The sequence below is a fragment of the Coturnix japonica genome, chromosome 3 (genome assembly GCF_001577835.2).
Source record: "Coturnix japonica isolate 7356 chromosome 3, Coturnix japonica 2.1, whole genome shotgun sequence".
Lineage (NCBI taxonomy): Eukaryota > Metazoa > Chordata > Aves > Galliformes > Phasianidae > Coturnix > Coturnix japonica.
Window position 1 is genome coordinate 37159423 of NC_029518.1, and position 19042 is coordinate 37178464.

At 36.2% G+C, this 19042-nt stretch overlaps 1 protein-coding gene across 1 annotated transcript in view; it reads left to right on the forward strand.

Moving 5' to 3' along the window:
• The window catches only part of THBS2 (thrombospondin 2), a 30829-nt gene extending 14366 nt beyond the window's left edge, over window positions 1-16463 (forward strand). Inside the window, exons 13-22 of the mRNA XM_015858016.2 lie at window positions 114-332; window positions 2903-3010; window positions 4188-4347; window positions 5646-5764; window positions 6868-7102; window positions 10241-10468; window positions 10905-11176; window positions 11867-11964; window positions 13504-13643; window positions 14132-16463. Coding sequence (XP_015713502.1) covers window positions 114-332; window positions 2903-3010; window positions 4188-4347; window positions 5646-5764; window positions 6868-7102; window positions 10241-10468; window positions 10905-11176; window positions 11867-11964; window positions 13504-13643; window positions 14132-14139 — 1587 coding nt within the window. The 3' untranslated portion in view covers window positions 14140-16463. The remainder of the gene's footprint in view (window positions 1-113; window positions 333-2902; window positions 3011-4187; window positions 4348-5645; window positions 5765-6867; window positions 7103-10240; window positions 10469-10904; window positions 11177-11866; window positions 11965-13503; window positions 13644-14131) is intronic.
• Window positions 16464-19042: the final 2579 nt, after the last annotated feature.

Sequence of the window (19042 nt, forward strand, 5' to 3'; positions counted from 1 at the left end):
AATTAAAACAAATTTGCTGTCTTGAGGTATCTAAATGACTGATCTGCTTTTGACAAAATTGAGACAAACAGCTGGCTGCAATTATGTCAGTGAGTACGCTTTATTTTCTACAGGTCTGTGAACCTGAGAATCCATGCAAAGACAAGACACACAGCTGCCATAAATCTGCAGAGTGCATCTATCTGGGCCATTTCAGTGATCCTATGTACAAATGTGAATGTAGGACAGGTTATGCTGGTGATGGACGCATCTGTGGTGAAGATTCAGATTTGGATGGATGGCCAAATAATAACTTGGTCTGTGCTGCTAATGCTACATATCATTGTGTGAAGGTAAGTGATGAAGTTAAACTGTAACTGAAGTTTCTTTATTTTCAAAACAGTTGTGAATCAGGTAACTGGGACAAAATGAGCTATACCTGAAAGTGAATGCTTAGATTTGGATACCTACCAATTAAACTCTTGCATCAGTGGATTACCTACATGTTTTCACTTGGGCATTTTCTCAAGTATTTTTGCTGAATCATTTCTGGCTTCAAGGACAATACTTTCTCAATTTAGCATTTCAGATGTGTTGTTTTTGTTGTTGTTGCTGTTGTGGTTTTTTTTTTTTTTTTTTTTTGTTTTTTTCTCACTTAGAATGGAAGCATTTTGGTTTCTCCCTCTAAGTTAAAGCAGTCTACCTCTAAACTGTTGTGAAGTACTAGCACAGTAATGTTCAATTAAAAACAAAACAAAAAAAGTGGAAAAAGAAATGCAAAAAATGAGTGGTGTGTTTTTTGTTTTTTTGTTTTGTTTTGTTTTTCAGTTCTTAACAAAAGGAATGCAAATCAAGAGAGTTTGAAATCAGGTGGTTTAAGAGAGTCAGAAGTTACTTAGGTATAATACAGCTGAAGTTGTGAATTGTGCTTTTTTCAGCACAAGAGAGTTTGAGATTTTGTAGGAAATATGAAACTCAAATGCTGAATGTCATCATCCTCACTGATGTCTGCTCATTGTGTTTCCAGCCAGTTCAGCAATTGCAGTTCACATATTCCTTCTTAGTTCCTGTCATCGAAATTTGCAACATGTTGACTCCAGATGTAACACAAATGATTAGTTTTTACTAAGAGCCCTACATACCAAACCCATTCAGAAAAAGCTGTTCCAAAGATTAATTCATGTCTTCTACAATTTGTGTGTTGATCTAATAGACACGCCATTTAAGGGGAAAGAGAAACACCTTGAAAACACTAGATATTTTCAGATGGTTATGTTCATTACAAAATATCCTACTTTGGTTTTTTTAAAAGCAACCCAAAACTTTTCTTTGAGCTGTTGTTGTATGAAGACTTATGTACTGTCTAAGCAAATCTACATGCATAAAGCATGTGCCATAAGAAATTTGGAGTTAAGTTATGGTTTTCATATTTATGATAAATTTTCCAGTTCTTCCTTGAATGGTCTCCACTGTTTGAACTGCTGAGATTTTAAAAAGAGCATCTGGGAATATTACTGGAATATTCATGTATTACAAAAAATATTTCTGCAGTCTGTTGGCAAATTCTGTTTTGGTTTGAGATAGATACTGAATCTATCCTACTCTGCCCTGGTGAGGCCTCATCTGGAATATTGTGTCCAGTTCTGGGCTCCCCAGTACAAAAAAGACAGGGATCTCTTGGAAAGAGTCCAGCGGAGGGCCACTAAGATGGTGAAGGGCCTGGAGCATCTCCCCTATGAGGAGAGACTTAGGGTACTGGGTCTGTTTAGCCTTGAGAAAAGAAGGCTGAGAGGGGACTTGATCCAGGTTTATAAATACCTGAGGTGTGGGAGCCATAGTGGTGAGTCTGGTCTCTTTTCAGTAGTGCGTGGGGATAGGACTAGGGGTAATGGGATGAAAGTACAGCATAGGAAGTTCCACACGAATGTGCGGAAGAACTTCTTTACAGTGAGGGTGACGGAGCACTGGAACAGGCTGACCAGGGAGGTGGTGGAGTCTCCTTCTCTGGAGATATTTAAGACCCGCCTGGACGCCTTCCTGTGTGACATGGTGTAGGGAGCCTGCTTTGGCAGGGGGGTTGGACTCGATGATCTCTAGAGGTCCCTTCCAACCCCTACAATTCTGTGATTCTGTGATTCTGTGAATGTGAGAATAGCACTTTAATAGGTATATTTGTTATTAGCAAATGATACAGTTGCAATCTTCCATTTCAGTGAAAGTACTAAAATGACATGGAAATACATGCTAAAGTTTTACATCTTAGTTTAGACTTAAAAAAAATATATAAAAAAAATACAGCTTTATTCATTTAAAATACTAATTCTTTTCAAAGCTCCATTACAAAATAAATACACTTACTTTTTGTTTTCAAAGCTCTGGCTGCAGAAGAGAACAAAAGATGTTCTTTTTCGGGATGGTAGAAAGGCCCATTTTCCAAACCCCTTTCTTACAGTGTTCTCCTTAGTGCTCTGTACTTCATTCCAGCAACTTTCCATATGAACAGCTGTTTCTGAAGATCATCTCCTGGCTTGTGTATTTTTCTGGCAATGAAACCTGTTCATTTTGTATGTAATCTTCAAACATACATCACCAGCTGTCTATAAAAAGTTGATGTAAGCAATTGTGTGTGCGTGTGGTGTGTTTGTTCTTTGCTAGAGAGTTTCATCTAAGATGTAGTGGGAACATCCCTTTTACAGAAGGAGAGCTCAGAAATGGAACGATTTGCAGATGCATTTCACTTACTGTACAATATGAAAGCAGCAAATTAACCACTATCTTTGGCAACAAATTCAGGTCCTTTCAGAAGTATTTGTGGATGGATGACTATTTGCTTTCTAGCCTGTGTTGGTGGTACCATGTCTGCACTTCTGTCCAGACAAGTCATTCTGACATACTGTAAAGATAAATTATTTCTTTTGACCAGGATAACTGCCCCCTCCTGCCTAACTCTGGCCAAGAAGACTTTGATAAAGATGGCAAAGGAGATGCCTGTGATGAGGATGATGACAATGATGGTGTTGAAGATGACAAAGTAAGATACATTTCTGTGTTGTCTGTACATTTGACATAAACATCTGTTTTTAGGGAAAATCATTACAAGTGATGATGTGTTTATCGTTCAGAGCTTCAATTGAGTCAATCAGCTGTACTTTCCTTGGATGATGGCTGCTGCAGAGTAAAGCTGAGTTGCATCAAATGAGATGTAACACTCGGAAGAGTGAAAAAACAGCCCAGGGAACCCAAGGCTGCATTAAGTTCTCTGGCTCTGAGTTCAGTTGTGTGTATGAAAACAACTTAAACTCTTTATTTTGTGATGAGGAATCATAGCTCCACTGTATTGTAAAAGTTGATAGAAATTATATCTGATACATGGTGGAAGCAAGATATAATAAGTAACATGACTATAAATATAGGTAGCATCAAAGAGAAGTAAAAAGAGGAAAGTAATCAGATTCCACAGTTCTGCTCTTCTCCTCAATCCTGCTGATTTGATTTGGTTTGGTGATCCTTTACTTCTATACAGAGTGCTTCCTCATGGCTGTGCAGAAGTCCATGTGTAGTTTGAAGATGTGTGAAAGTCTAACAGACTTTCAGTGTAGGGGTTGAACTGAGATGCAATTTTTAAAGTTCCACTAAAAAGAATGGTTCTAGGGAAAAATATTTTTTATCAAAAAGAGTATATCATTTACATTTTGCTTTTTAGCATCTCCTATACTTTATGTATGCAATACATGCACAAAAAATCAAAACATTTGGTGTAAAACTAGAATATTGATACTATATTGCTCCAAAAAAGTCAGAGTATTAATTCTTGTTTGGCACAAAATAATATGCTGCTGCAATTGGACTGATTGCACAGTACATCCTGGTTTTGAAAATTCTGCATGTACCAGTGAGATATTTTCCTTGAAATTACAGAGTACAGATCCAACTTAAAATGTGTTTCTCTTCTAGTGAGATACAAGGCATGTTAAATGTGTACTGTACAAAAACACAAAACACACAGCAAGCCTGGCTGTCCAGAAACCATCCTATTAGCACTATGATTTTCAGCTTATGTACAGTTTGTCCACTGGAAAAATAACATATTTGTGTCTTGATTCATCTGCCCAAGATGAATAGGAAGATTTACTGCCTAATAGTGTGCTCATGTGACCTCAATTCAAATTGTGATTTATGTTCTTAAAAGTTTTATTTCTTCTCACTAGGACAATTGCCCTCTTCTGTTCAATCCTCGTCAGTTTGATTATGACAAAGATGAAGTTGGTGACCGCTGTGATAATTGCCCTTATGTGCACAACCCTGCACAGATCGACACAGATAATAATGGGGAGGGTGACTCGTGTGCTGTGGATATTGATGGAGATGGTATGTTTTCAGTTTTGAGAACTAAGTTTTGTCCTACAAGTACACTTTGATTTGTGGTCATTGAGGCACGCTGCCTGCTTTACTATGCGAAATAAAATCAAGCCTAACTGCTCAAAAATGCCAGAGAAAATTAAAGTTCCTTTGTCATGTATTAGTATAATGATGTCCCTAAATGAATACAGTGGATACTATTGAAGAATAAATTACAGCAAGTCTTTTGGCAGTATCATCTTAACAAGAAAATCTTTTTTTCATCTATAACCCAAAGTAATCTGGGTCTAATATAACAGTTTTGTTGACTTTTCTCCTTTGGAAACTTTAGGGAGGGGGGAAAAACTTGAGTATCCACCCAGATAAGACAATATTTGTAGAAAATTAATGTGCTTTTCTTTGTGAAAGCATTGCAAGACCCATACGATTCCAAATATGCGTTTCTTTTTGAGTTATTATTTTATTAAAGGTGTTTAATCCATATACCAGTACATGCTTGTGTGAACCAGATTCAATCAGAATAAGGACAGGAAAATAATTTTAAACATTCTTTTGAAATCAGTATCCTTATGGATTCTCAAAAATAAAAAATACAAGTATTGTAAGTTAGAGAAATCTGGTTTTGAATTTTCTTCAGCAAACATAGAAACTTTGGGCTCCTTGGCTGAACGGATCTTCTGAATGTTTTAACTCCTTTCATCCTTCACATCATCAGCTTCTCAGTAGTACTGCTAATGGGAATTCTGCATGTATGTTTGGTAAAAAGAATGCAATTGTTTGTTACTGGCTTAAAGACCACATAAATATCCAGGGAATATTAGTGTAGGAGAGTGTCATTGTGTCCTTTCTGAACAGATAGACCTACATGCCTTGATTTTGTCCATTTTATAATTAGGTTTCCTGAGGGAGCATTTTCTATTGAAAATTTGGCATGCAGTACAGCGAATGATGCATGTGTTCTGGTAAAATGAAATAATCTAGTGCTGAGGCAACTGGGGAAAAAAGAAGTACTCCACCTCTTCAGCTATTTTTTTCAACAAATGTAGAATCTATGAAAAAGGGCTGGAGTCATCAGTTTTAGCCCTTTCTTTAGTGAAATATTTTGGAAAAATGCATATAGAAGTGTTTACCGTAAAAAGAAAAATTACACCAATTATATCTTTATTTTCTAATATTAGTCTCTTTACCATTTCATGATGTAGGAATTATATTGTAGCAATGGGTTAAGGATGGCTGTAGAGTCCATGGTTTGTCTGTGCTGTATGTCATCATTTTGATTTCTTTATTCTCTTTTTTTTTTTCCTCAGACATTTTTAATGAACGAGATAATTGTCCTTACGTTTATAATACAGACCAGAGTGATACAGATGGTGATGGAGTTGGTGATCAGTGTGATAACTGTCCGCTAATGCATAATCCAGACCAGGTAAATGTTAGGTATCATTTAATTAATGATTCTCTGCCCAAAACAAAAGGGCTGAGAAAGGAAATTGGCAGAAATCCCAGCTGTTTTTCCAAGGATACGGAACAGTTCAGGAGGGTAAAAGGTAAGAACAAGGGAAGTAAAACATTTTTTCAGTAGTTTGCTCTACTCTAATTTATTCCTGTGGTTTTTTTTTTAATCAGTTAATGTTCTGGAATTCAGAGCAATGCAGAGATAATGAGATTTGATTGTAGGATTCAGCATGTAACTGAGGTTAACTGCAGTCTTTCAGACTATAAAAAATAGCATGTAACAATCTGGATTGCATCTGAGATGCACAGGTTACACAGAACTGAATGATCTTGGAATAGCAAATTGACACTAGCTTTTTTACCTGCATACTATCATACACGTTCATATTTTGTATTTATACTATTAATTATTTTCAAGTGAAGATCTTTACAACACAACAGCGTGTTTCATCAAAACTGTAGTCTTGAGTGTATTGACAGAATTCTCCTATGTCCATTCTAAATCCTAGTTGTTTTATAGGAATTTCAGTCAGTCCCTATTTGCACTGTGGCTGAAGTTGTAGATCTGTATTGCTTTCTCATATCGCAGGTTGTCAGCTTTCTTTAAAAGGGAGGTATAGTGACCAATAGTGGCCTTTAAGCCACCCACAAGCCTTTGAACTTTCTTCTTCCCCCGTGACAAGTCAGGACAGCCTCAGGGCTGTATTTGGTATGCTCAAATTTGTTGGTCCACTTGCAGGAAAATAATATTGAGTGTTATTGAAGTAGTCAGATAAATGCACTACATGGTCTGCAATTCCCACATGATCTCTAGAATGAAAACAATAGCAGTCATGGCCAAAGAGCTGCCCTGAAAATAGATTGGAGACCAGGTCTGATGCTTTGACAGTAGCGTAAGTAGTTATACTCTTTGAAAATAACATTTCTGCTTTAAGCATGGTCATCATCACAATATCAGTTGTCTGCAGAGAAGACTTGAAGAGAAATGTTGTAAAGTTAAGTATCAAACTACTGGTATTGGTATTTTGTGTTTAATAAAAGTCACAGACTTGCATACTTTTTTCTTTTTGGCAGACTGATTCAGATAACGACCTTGTTGGTGATCAGTGTGACAACAATGAGGACATAGATGAAGATGGCCACCAGAACAACCAAGATAACTGCCCTTACATCCCCAATGCTAACCAGGCTGACCATGATAAAGATGGTAAAGGGGATGCCTGTGATCCTGATGATGACAATGATGGTATTCCAGATGACAGGGACAATTGTCGCCTCAGATACAACCCTGAGCAGGAGGACTCAGATGGTAAGAACAATGTTGCGTGAATTTAATCTTGTCCTTAGAATCCAGTTCTGACTTTGGGGTAGTAATTTTTTATGAAAATAAAGTCTCTTTAGATCAAACCAACTTACTTTTGTCAGCTCAGTCCATTGAGACTTGAATGGAACTGCTCTTGTTAATTTGGACCAGAGCTAGAGGTGAGGTAGAAAACACCTTTGAGAGGGTCTTAAACGCGCTTGTGTATTCATAGATTAACACATCAGAATTTTGTTTGTGTTTTCATATTTTTATGTTTTTATTTTAGTCTTGAGATCTAAATGGAAACCTGGAAATTTCAGTTTTTATTTCAAGTGACTTAGATCAAAAAAATGATATCCTTTGTTTTCAGAACAAGTCATTTTCTGGAAATAAGAAAAAATACAGCTTAATGCTGTTTTGTTGTTTGTTTTTTTTTGTTGTTGTTGTTTTTTGTGGTTTTTTTTTTTTTTTGTCCAAAACCTGACTATTACTGCAGCTTAAGTAAAAATAATAATAATACTGATTTAAAATTATTTTACTAAAAATTATTTCTTAAGTGATTTTCTCAAAATCAGTTTATAGGTAAGTAGCTTTAACTATGTTTTGGATACATATGTGTCACTGTTTAAGAAATAGATACATAATTATTTTCTTCTCCTGTTCTTGCCCTAAAATATATCTGGGCACTTTCTAATGATCTTACTTCGTGTTTGGTGGTATTTCAGTAATGAAATGGTGACATTTTACAGTCACAAATGTCATTTATGAAACATCAGATCCTTTGAAAACCTTGAATACAATAGGTCTCCAGTAATTTGCCTTTAAATAAATACTTGAGTAATTTCTGTTCTGCAGGTATAAAATTTAGTGAGGTCACTTATGTTGGTGGAAAAAAGAAAGCAAAATTTGGTACAGACATAGTATGGTTTTACGTACATTTGGAAAGACAAAATCCTGTGCCTTGAGTGATTCTCTGGTAAGACAACTGCTGTTGTCTGAAACAACCAGTAGTAGTGCCTGTAGTCAAATCAGGTAATAGAAATGTCTCTGTACTTGCTAATTTCTGGAATAGCTTCTTAATTATAGAAATATTCCAAAATAAGGGTGCCTCCAAATTGGGATCATTGTTTTAGCTGTCACACGGGTCTGATGAATGAGTTTGCCATAAGTATTTACAAAAAGAGTAAATTTAAACAATTTAGCCAGCTCATCACTGTCATCAGTGGCAATCCCAAGAGAAATATTGGAAAAATGATAAATAAAGCCAAAATATACTCCCATGCTCTTGATGATATGAACTATAGCATTTAAAGATGAGGCCTCTGAGAGAACTGTTGGATGTGGCTGGGTAAACAAGTGCTTTCTAACTTGTCTTGACATAGTGAATGTTGTCATCAGCAGCTCAGTACCAAATGGCTGTCAGCAGGACATTCAGTGAATAATTAAATTATCCAATGACTAAAGAATTACCTCTTTGATACTGGCAAGGGGAATACAATTGGAAATTCACTTTTTTTTTTCTCTTTAAGTGCTAAGATAAACAGGTGCAGGAACACTCAGCTGGTCAGGATTCTGTGTTCTCCAGGGCCAATTGCCAGAGTGAAAAACGGGACTGTTTTACAATGTAGCTGAACTACTGAAAGTCTTTGAATTATTAAACTCTTTAGCTTTTAGTAACTACTCTTTTTGGCTGTAGCCTGAATCTTGTTCCTTTTTTTTTTTTTTTTTTTTTTTTCCTGAAAGCTTTGTACTTGAAAAATGCTGTGTTGGTTAGGCATAATAATGCAGCTTCTCATTTGACTGTGTAGCATCTATTAGTATCTCCACAATGAATTGGATGGATCATTGCTATTTTCCATTGTATTCATTCCTATTTTCTTAAAGAAGTTACAAATACATTTGAAAAAGCAGATGCACAGATTTGTGAAGATAGAAACAAATTAGCTGGCAGTTCCAGTTTAGAATAGTATCCAGTGTAATATCCAGTTGTTTCTGCTGTAGGAGTCGGTATTTTTGTTTTTATACTTTCCTAGGTAAGTCATTCTTTAAGTGATTGTTTTAAGTACTATTGTTTGCGACTTGTTGACAGTGGCTTCATCGTGAGAATTTTTTTATACCTTCCTTCATCACTTGCTATTCCTTGCAAAATGTCTTTTTCTACCAATGTTATGTGTAAAATTAAGAAGGTATTTATTTTAGCATTGAGCATAGTAAGTGTTGTGCAGCAGCTCGACTGTAGCTGACTTAATTGGATGCATTTTAAGATTGTCTAAAAAGCTTCTTGTATTTCATATGACAACTCAAATATTTCTATTTCTCCAAGGCTAGTTCTTCTGTACATAGTAATTCCTTGTTTTCTTGCATTTTCCTAAAGTGCTATATTTTTATCTAAAACAGATTATTGTAATCAGAAGTGAAAGAGTAACTAAGCATGTCTTTCTGTAAATATACTGGGTGGATTGTTGCTGAGCAAGTCTTGAGATGGATTTAAAAAGTCTTAAAAAGCCTTCAATACTATGTGGGGATTTAGGAATTTGCAGTAGGACAAATGTTTTAGCATGTGCAGCATAAATGAATTCAAACAGTATTAAAATGTGATCTTACATTCAGATCATGAAATCAGAATGGCTTGGGTTGGAAGGAATCTTAAAGCCTATGCAGTTCCAACTCTCTGCTGTGGGCAAGGACGCTATCCACCAGAACAGGCTGCCCTGGCCCCCATCCTACCTATCCTTGAATGTCTCCAGGGATGGGGCATGATCTGGGACAAATCAGACTGAAAATGTAATACAAGTATTAGTGAATTATATCAGCATAAGAAACTTCCAAGTTCCCCAGTGCTGATTCTGAAGCAGTGTATATAGATTAGCATCCAGACTAATCACTGTCACAAACCACTGATTGAGTGTGTTTATTAGGAGGAATTTTGGCCTGGATTCAGTTTGACTTATTCCAGTCATTACCAGCAACATATCAAATGTTCATTTCAAATGAACTTCTAGAGAATTAAGCTCTATGTGGAGCATTCTTTGAGGAACAAGAAAATGATGCATTCACGCATCATAAATTTCTTCCTTTAGTACCAGAGAAGTTAGATAGTGTGGTTAAATTGCTAATAATTATGTTTCCTTATTGCTTTTACAGGTGATGGCAGAGGTGATATTTGCAAAGATGACTTTGACGATGACAATGTTCCAGATATTTTTGATGTATGTCCTGAAAACAATGCCATCAGTGAAACTGATTTCAGAAAGTTCCAGATGGTCCCTCTGGACCCCAAGGGGACAGCTCAGATTGATCCTAACTGGGTTATTCGCCACCAAGGCAAAGAACTGGTGCAGACTGCCAACTCTGATCCTGGAATAGCTGTAGGTGAGTATCATATTGTAAGCCAGCATCTTTGGTGAGGAAACCAGTGTTCTTCTGATCAAGAAAAAAAAAAAAAAATAAAATAATGATCATATATTTTAGTGCTCCAAGGTTGGGAGTAAAACTTCAGGTTTATACATCCTAATTAAAAATAGGTTTGCTTTTGTTCACCATTCAGCTTACTGCTGACTGTAACACCGGTAAAATATCCAGTGGAAGAACTTGACGTAAGTGTAGTGCCTGCTGCCTTCAACAGTCCTTGTAAATTACTTGTTTCTCTCTAGAAGCCTTTATAGAGTAGATAAGCAAGTGTAATTACCTCTTTTCTTAGAGACTGGAAACAGAAGAAGCAAAAGTCAGAATCAAAGCTAGGACTTCTGAGTGTTGGTGACCAGACCCAGTGCTGTAACTCAGTGGTTCTTGTCTTGTCTTCTCCCAGGTTATGATGAGTTCAGCTCTGTTGATTTCAGCGGCACATTCTATGTTAACACAGACCGTGATGATGACTACGCTGGCTTTGTTTTTGGCTACCAGTCCAGCAGTCGGTTTTATGTTCTAATGTGGAAGCAGGTCACTCAGACCTACTGGGAGGACAAACCCACCAGAGCTTATGGCTATTCTGGTGTGTCACTCAAGGTAGTGAATTCAACAACTGGTACTGGTGAACACTTGAGAAATGCTCTATGGCATACAGGAAACACCCCCGGACAGGTGAGAGATTTAAAACTTCAGTGCTGTGGTGCATGATAAATAATTTAACACCTCAATTATTGCAAAAAACAAACAACAGCCAGCCCCCCCCCCCCCCCAAAAAAAAAACCAAACAGCTGTGGTTTTTTTTCATTTCACATGTAATAGTAGTTGCCTTCTTTCAAAGAGAACATTGCACATATAAAAATTATGAATGGAAAAAATTACACGTATAAAGGGGAGGGCGTGGTTTGATCCTAAAATGAGTAAAACGAGTAAAAGATCTCAGTTCTCCACAAATCCTTGTGACCTTGGTATTGGCACTTGATCCTTCAACATTCCAGCTTGTTTAAATTACGCTGGGTTTATACTTCAGTGACCAGCAGTGAGAACAAAAAATAAAACAAAACAAAAAACCCAAACAAACAAAAACCAAGCAAGCAAACAAACAACAACAACAACAACAAACCAAAAAAAAAAACAAAAAAAAACCACCCAAACATAAATGAGTTACATTAAAGAGGTGAATTTTCATTACATTTGATAAAGAGGAATAAATTGAAGTATGCTGATCATACCATCAGTTATTAAACACTGGTTATTTGTTGCAGAGCATGAAACCAAAATCTATGGCTGTGTATAGTCACTGTAGTGGGTGCATATTTGCTGAAGCACAGTGTTTTTAATACAGCATTTGTGTTCCTGCTGTAGGTGCGCACTTTATGGCATGATCCTAAGAACATTGGTTGGAAGGATTATACTGCATACAGGTGGCATTTGATTCACAGGCCTAAAACTGGGCTAATAAAGTAAGAAATATTTCTGTACCTCTTTTTAATAGCATTACTTCAGTCTCTGATGTAACAGCTACTTCAGGTTTTGTGCTAGTTCTGATAATGATGATGCTTACATGACAGCTCTTTTCGTTATTTAGGGGACCATTTTGTTATCATTAGAATAATTTACTTTCCCTTTCAGATGTGTTCAATTAGTGGGTACTTACATCAGCCAAATATTCTTAAATTTAAAAAAATAAAATAAAAATCTCTCTCAATGGCTCTCTTGTAAAGGAATGGAAAATTCCTATGGAAAACTCAAAGTGAGATTAGAACATGAGATTCCTTTCTAGCTTCTGGAATTTGAAAGAATGAAATTAATTAGAAACATCAGAATTGCCACAGGGAAGTAGGCCAACTGTCTTTTTCAGCGTCCTGTCTCCAGTAGTGCAGAAGAGGCCATAAGCACATCTGCAATGCACATAACAAGGAGCTGTGGCTTATTAGTTTACTAATATTTGATACTATGAACATTCAAGGAAAGAACGTTGGCTGTCTATGTCAATTTTATCTTGAACTAAGTACTGTAACCATAAAATAAGTTATTCAATGAGGTAGTCAGATCTCTTGGTCTTGTTACTTTGTGTTTAATATGGGTAGGGATATTGAAATGTAGACAGATTTGGTTAGTCTGTTTTATCCAGTTTTCAGGAAAAAATGTTTCTTCATCTAAGTCTTTATGCGGCAGAGTATTTACTGATACAGGCAAAAAAAATTAAACTTAATTTTTTTCATTCATGTTGCTGTTGCCTCTGTCTGTACTCCGCTGTGAAGTGAGCCTGTAGTCTACTGATTACATTTGGCTATTTTAAGATATTGAAAACCTAAGAACCTTGACTATCTCGAGGTGAGAAGCAGAGAATCTAAGCTAGAAGAGCTACAACCTATCTGGTAGAAAAGGAAAATTAAGAGTTCTTTTAGCTCCTGAGTAGGTGCCTGAGATGCTCAAGAAAAAGAAAATAAGTCCTCCTTTTCCAGTTTATGAATTCAACAGTTTCTGTCCAAATCTTTCTAGGTTTCATTAAGAGCGTAATGTGTCTGAAATCAAAATTAATCATGGCTCCAGTTAATGTTTCTTTGACTCTAAAGGGATGGTTCTTCCAACTTGTGAATTTGGCCCTTGCACTTAGAGATAAATAAATCAGTCATTCGCATAGCTGTAAAGACAACTTTGTTTTAACCTCTGAGTTCACAGGGATAGAGGCTTATCAATGAATACATGACATAATCGTATCTCCTGATATGAACTGTTCTAAATGAACTGGGAAATCTCTTGCAGACGGTATGCATAAAATTACTTGCAGAACAGCTCCACTACTTTCATTAATGTATTCTGGCTGCCAGCCATGTGGTCATGAGATAGAGATGAGAAGTGATCCTTACAGTGAAGCTGTTATCTGGTGACTAGCTAAAATGAATTCTGATTTAATTCTTGGAAGCTATTACTGACCCTTAGCAATGAACATTCCATCATTTTCTTAGTTTAATTTATTAATTTATTTATTTTTACAGAGTTCTAGTGTATGAAGGGAAGCAAGTCATGGTGGATTCTGGACCAATTTATGATACAACCTTTGCTGGTGGACGATTAGGTCTTTTTGTTTTCTCTCAAGAAATGGTCTATTTCTCTGACCTCAAATATGAATGCAGAGGTTAGTTACAGAAAATGTCTGGAAAATGCTGATGTCTTTGATATCCTATGGAGCAAGCATGAAATATGGAAATGAAGAATATCCTCCTTTAACTGAAAACAGTCTGTAATCTTAAAGCATGTAGTGAACCTCAGTTTGTTGAAATACCATGGATGCCCTTTGCCTCTGTAGTAATCTCAATTTGAATAATAAAACCCAGATGTTTAATATTGCCCACGTGGGAAAAAACAGATAAATCTCTGAGTGAGATATGTACTTCAAATTTTCTTTGCATATCCACTTCTTTGTAGGCTATTTTAGTGTGTCCTGCGGGCAGAGTGCTGCTTCTGGATCACCCCTCTTTCCAAGTTCGTAGGATAATGCAAAATGGGAAACGTTGTGCTGCATCCTTATACTGTACCGTGACGGATCTTTCCTCCTTTCTGGTTGAATTCTAAACCAATAATATAACAATAATTAATACCTTTCTTTTTTCCTGTTTCTTTCAGATGCTTGAGCAATGGTTGCTGCATTACCAGCACAGTACTGTAAATGCTATGCAACCTGAACACCTCAGTACATCCTGGTACTTCCTTTTTTTTTTTTTGTGTACCTCCTTCCCTGTCCTCTGTCCACATGTTCCAGTGACCAGGAATGCTCCCTGCTGCCAGGAATGCCTCAGCCATCCCTCCACCCAAGTGCCTTCTCACAGCCAGGACTATTGAAACCTAAATGTGAGCATCTGACCCACCACAGAAGCAAAAGCAGATTGATACTTCAGAACACTTTTATAGAATGACAACTTAGCAGAACATGTTTGTTTGTATTATCTAAAAGAATAAGATATGAAAATGTGTATTTATATATATATATATTGGGGAAGAAAAAGGGGGAGATGATGATTATCAGTCATCGTCTTTAAATGAGGAAAAGCAGTGTTTGAATAACTTTATGGTTGTATGCTTGACGGCTTTCTTTGATTGGGGCTGAACTTCACTAATAGAACCTCTGGGTAGTAAAGTAATAGATGACCACACCAATGGTGTCTGTATTAAAATGAAGAAGCTTTTGGAGTATAAAGTGAAGGTGAATTATGAAGACTTCTTGATTTGAGATGTCCTTTAGGTGACAAGAATGCTCTTAATAACACTCATTAAAATTACAGTTGTTAGAAATGTCAGATTTGCAACCTAAAGCATTGTCCAGTATCAGAATTTACTTAGGGTGAAGAGAATTGAACTGTAAACTCCATGTGAAGGAAAGGAGTGATTCATTTAAGATTCCAAAGCTGTCACCATTGCCTGACTTTCACGAAATGATTTCCAGCTTTTTCATTTACATTATGTCTTGCGTTCTTTCATAATAAAAATATAATAATAATAAAAATAATAGTAATAATAATAATGGCATGGCCATGTGGAGTGAAATGAGCCCAAACTACTTTCCCACCACTTTAGCAAAAAGCACTTTGATGTCTAGTGTCCAGATCTGGGATTTTGAAAAGGTGGCAACACAATTGTTACTTAATTTGGTAGTATGAGAGATTAAGGTTCCACTTATACATACTTTGTTAATATTTATTATGATTAACACAGTGAGCTACATTCTCTGATAATTTATTTTAAAGCATGTCACATGATGTATCAGTAATACATTTATGAGTAATGATGATCTAAAGCTGTTTTTAAAAGTGTATCACAATATGTAGATATGGTCAAAGCATGATATACACCAAAGCACCCTTTTGAGGGTTATATTCAAGTATTCTTTAAAGTTAAATGAATAATAATGAAGAATTTATAAATGGAACCTTAATATATATCCTGTTACCCTAAGTTTATTATCTTGCATTGTTACCTATCTGCTGTATATAGAACATCTTAAAATAATGCTGAAGGGCTACCAGTGTTTATTCTAAATGGATGCAACAGTTATTCAGATATACAATAGTGTAACCATGTTAAACATTTTGTTTTACGTTGTATGAGCTTTGTTCACGAAAAGAACATTTGCTGGTGTAATTTTATTCATTGATGAATTTACTAGTGGAATAAGATGTTATCTCTGCCTTCTTATTGGGTGCAATGAGCAAAATATTGAATCAACATTTTCTCCCTTGAAATAGGTTCTATTGCTATATTCATTAGAAAAAATTCACAGTTGCTGGCTTTGTTGCACATTTTATAGTGGTCATATTATCAAATCTACTTTGTCTGGTTTTGTTTTTGTTTTGTCTAAATCCTCTTCATGAGGTTTTGAAGTGTGTTTCGGTTTCTTATTTTTGGTGTTTCAAATTGTATCCCCGAGTCCCAAGCAGAAGGGAGGGTGCCTTCATTAAATGTAATGATTGTAATGGCTGTGTAAGGTTTTTTGTTTTGTTGAAGAGAGACATCAGTATAGGGATGAAGATGTTAATATTTGGACTGTATCATAAGTTTCCTATTCTATGTAAATTATTTATGATGTTTTTCTTTTATTTCTTTTTCATTTTTTTTCCTTGCAAGTGTGTGTGTGAGAGAGAGAGATTAATGAAATTTCATTTTGTTTTACCAAAGACTGTAAATAATTATTTATTTGTTTACATGGACGGAAATTTATCATTTAACGTCCTGATTCATTTAGTCAGATCCTCATTTATATATATATATTTTAAGAAATCAATGATAGGAAATAAACTGTAAAAAGGTTTTATAAAAAAAATAATCTCTTTACCTTTTTTGTAGTTTAAATGTTTCTTTAAAGGAATATTCCATTCCCCTTGGCCCTCTGTTAGATAACCTCTTACCTTGCTATAAACCAGCAATATAAACTGACCAATAAATCTGTTGCTTGGCTACAGCTTGACAGTTGTCTTCTCGGATTGTAAACAACAGGTTTCCTACTCTCATTGACAAGAGACATAGTTCCACATAGTACCTTATCTGACAAACTATCCTAAGTTTTACTTATTGTGAGTGAGAAATTTTGGTCCTACTTTTTTTTTTTTCCTTTTTCTTCTGAATTTGTATACACATTTTCTTTACTGGATCTTGATTGATGCACTTGAACGCAAACATGATCCTTGTCTACAAATGCTTCTGCTGCGAGTCCCATTTTAGTCACTGGGATATGTTTGTGTGAGTGAGGATTGCCTTCCTGCTGGAGACTTTCAGGAATGGGTGCTTAGTGGTAACATAGAGTAAGATATGAGAAATTATTAGTGTGAGAGATCTTCACCATCATGATGAACCTCTCTTGTGGGGGGGGACTTTGAATTGGATTAGGAAAAGTCAGAATCTCCAGCATGCCGAAATGCCAGCTTTGAGGTGCAAGCTGTAGTCATCTCCACTTACAAATAATAGCCTCTTATTAATTTCTCAGCCCAACCAATACTGTGTAACTGTTTGCTTTCCCTAGCTTGCGGTTCCAGTGTGCCAGAGCTGGAGTACTCAGACCGTTACACAAGAAAGCCATATACTTTCCAGTACCATCTTTTGATGAATCCTTCAAACTAATACAAATATCCAGGCCTCTTGAGGGTGGCTCTTTTCTACTTAAATTGCAAAGATGAAAATGATTGGCATTATTAAGGTAATACAGTGATCAAGATCTTTGTTACCTGTGTTCTCCAGAGTCTCTTACAGGTATCTGTGAGAGCACGGTTGTCATTAATTTTGGGAAACCATAGCAACACTGCACTACTAACAGTGTCTCTGAGAAAAAGAAGCAAGCAGAGGACCAAAAAAAGCAGTAACACCTCTGAATTCTCTACATAGATCTACATACAAATTTTCAAATAGGAGCCCAGGCCCCAATTCTGCTACTGACTTGTATGACACTATGCAGGTCCTTTCCCTTTCCCTGAGCATCAGGCTCCCATCTAATAAAAGTCAGTGATGAAATTTGCTCCCCTTCTAAGATCCTTCTGATAGTGTTTCTGGGTCAGCCAAAAGAACAGGAAACACTGAAACCCTGAAACCACTGAGAGAAACTCTTGTCCAATTTTTAAACAAGAGTTTTTCAGATTAACTTTGGATAAAACTCTGAGTTCTGAAAAATAAATTCACTTAGAATTTGTCAGTCATAATAAAAACATGTTTACATTGACTTCTTCCAGAAAGGAAAGAAAAAAGTGCATCTAACCTCTGTACCTGTTATTTCTCATATTAGGCAGCTGAAATATTAGCATCATGAATGCTTACACCTGTGTCTACTACTTGCTAGCTGTGCTGTGGAGTCAGAAGCTGAGTACACTATCAGAATCAACGGGCCAAATCCTCAGCCTGGGATATGGATGTTTTCCTACAGAAGTGAATGTTGTCTGGATGAGATTCAGGGTTCTGCTTGTGCTGCAAACCCCCATAGAGGAAGAGCTCTAATACTCATATGGGAACATCTGTTCTCTAAAGTGATTTAAAAATAATATGTAATAACTTGGCACAGTCTTGTTCCCAATGTGGAGAAGACCACCCTTGCAGATCAGGAAGGGGACTTTGAAGCAAAAGTAACCTGGGACTGATTAAGCCAAAGGTTCATCAAATCCATTATCCTGCTTCTTGAAAGCTGCCAGTTCCAAATGTGCCAGAGGACGGTGTAAAATTCTTATCATTAAAAATTATACATCCATATGCCTAGAGGGAAAACAGTGTTCCTACCCCCAGGCAGTTAACATGAGGTGTCTTCTGCCTTCTTGCCTCTATGGCTTATTTTATAGTATTGTAACTGCAGATGTTCTTACTATTCATATAAATGTCTCGTTTGTTTTTTTTTTAATCCCACTTCTTGACTTCAGTAAAACCTATTGTGAGCTCCTGAGGTTGCTTACATGTGATATACAATATAAATTTCCTTCTACTAATTTTGGATCTGTTACTGTTTACAATAATTACAATATTTTGCTTTGTTCTTTTTCTCTGTGTGCATACCTTAGTAATGGAATTGTGGAATATGTCAAAGGTAGAAGAATGTCTGCTGCTTGTTACCATGAGCTGCAGTGTTGTACTTCTGTTCAGGTCACCTTTTTCACGTCTCTCTGCTCTGCTCTTGTAGAGTCAATCGTGTTACATGTATGTACACCCACATATATAATTATATATTTTGCAAAAAGTAATTTTCATTCTTTTTTGGTCTTATTTTTAGTGCTTTTCCTACCCTGATGGCCATTCTTGGAATCTGACAAGTGAGTTGGACAAAACTTTGATCTGACATTTTACAATCTTTTTATCCTGTCAATGACCATTGATTGTTTTCCAGTCATACTGATATCTGTAGAGCTAGACATGAACATGTTTAGTGCTCTTCTTTGAGAAAGAAGTGAATTCCTTTTCAGACATCTGCTGAGCATATCTGGACTCCTTTCAGTGCTGCAGAATGCACCAGCCTCTAGATTCTGGAGGCATGCATTACAAATCACACTTAAAATCTCAACAACACCTGTAGTA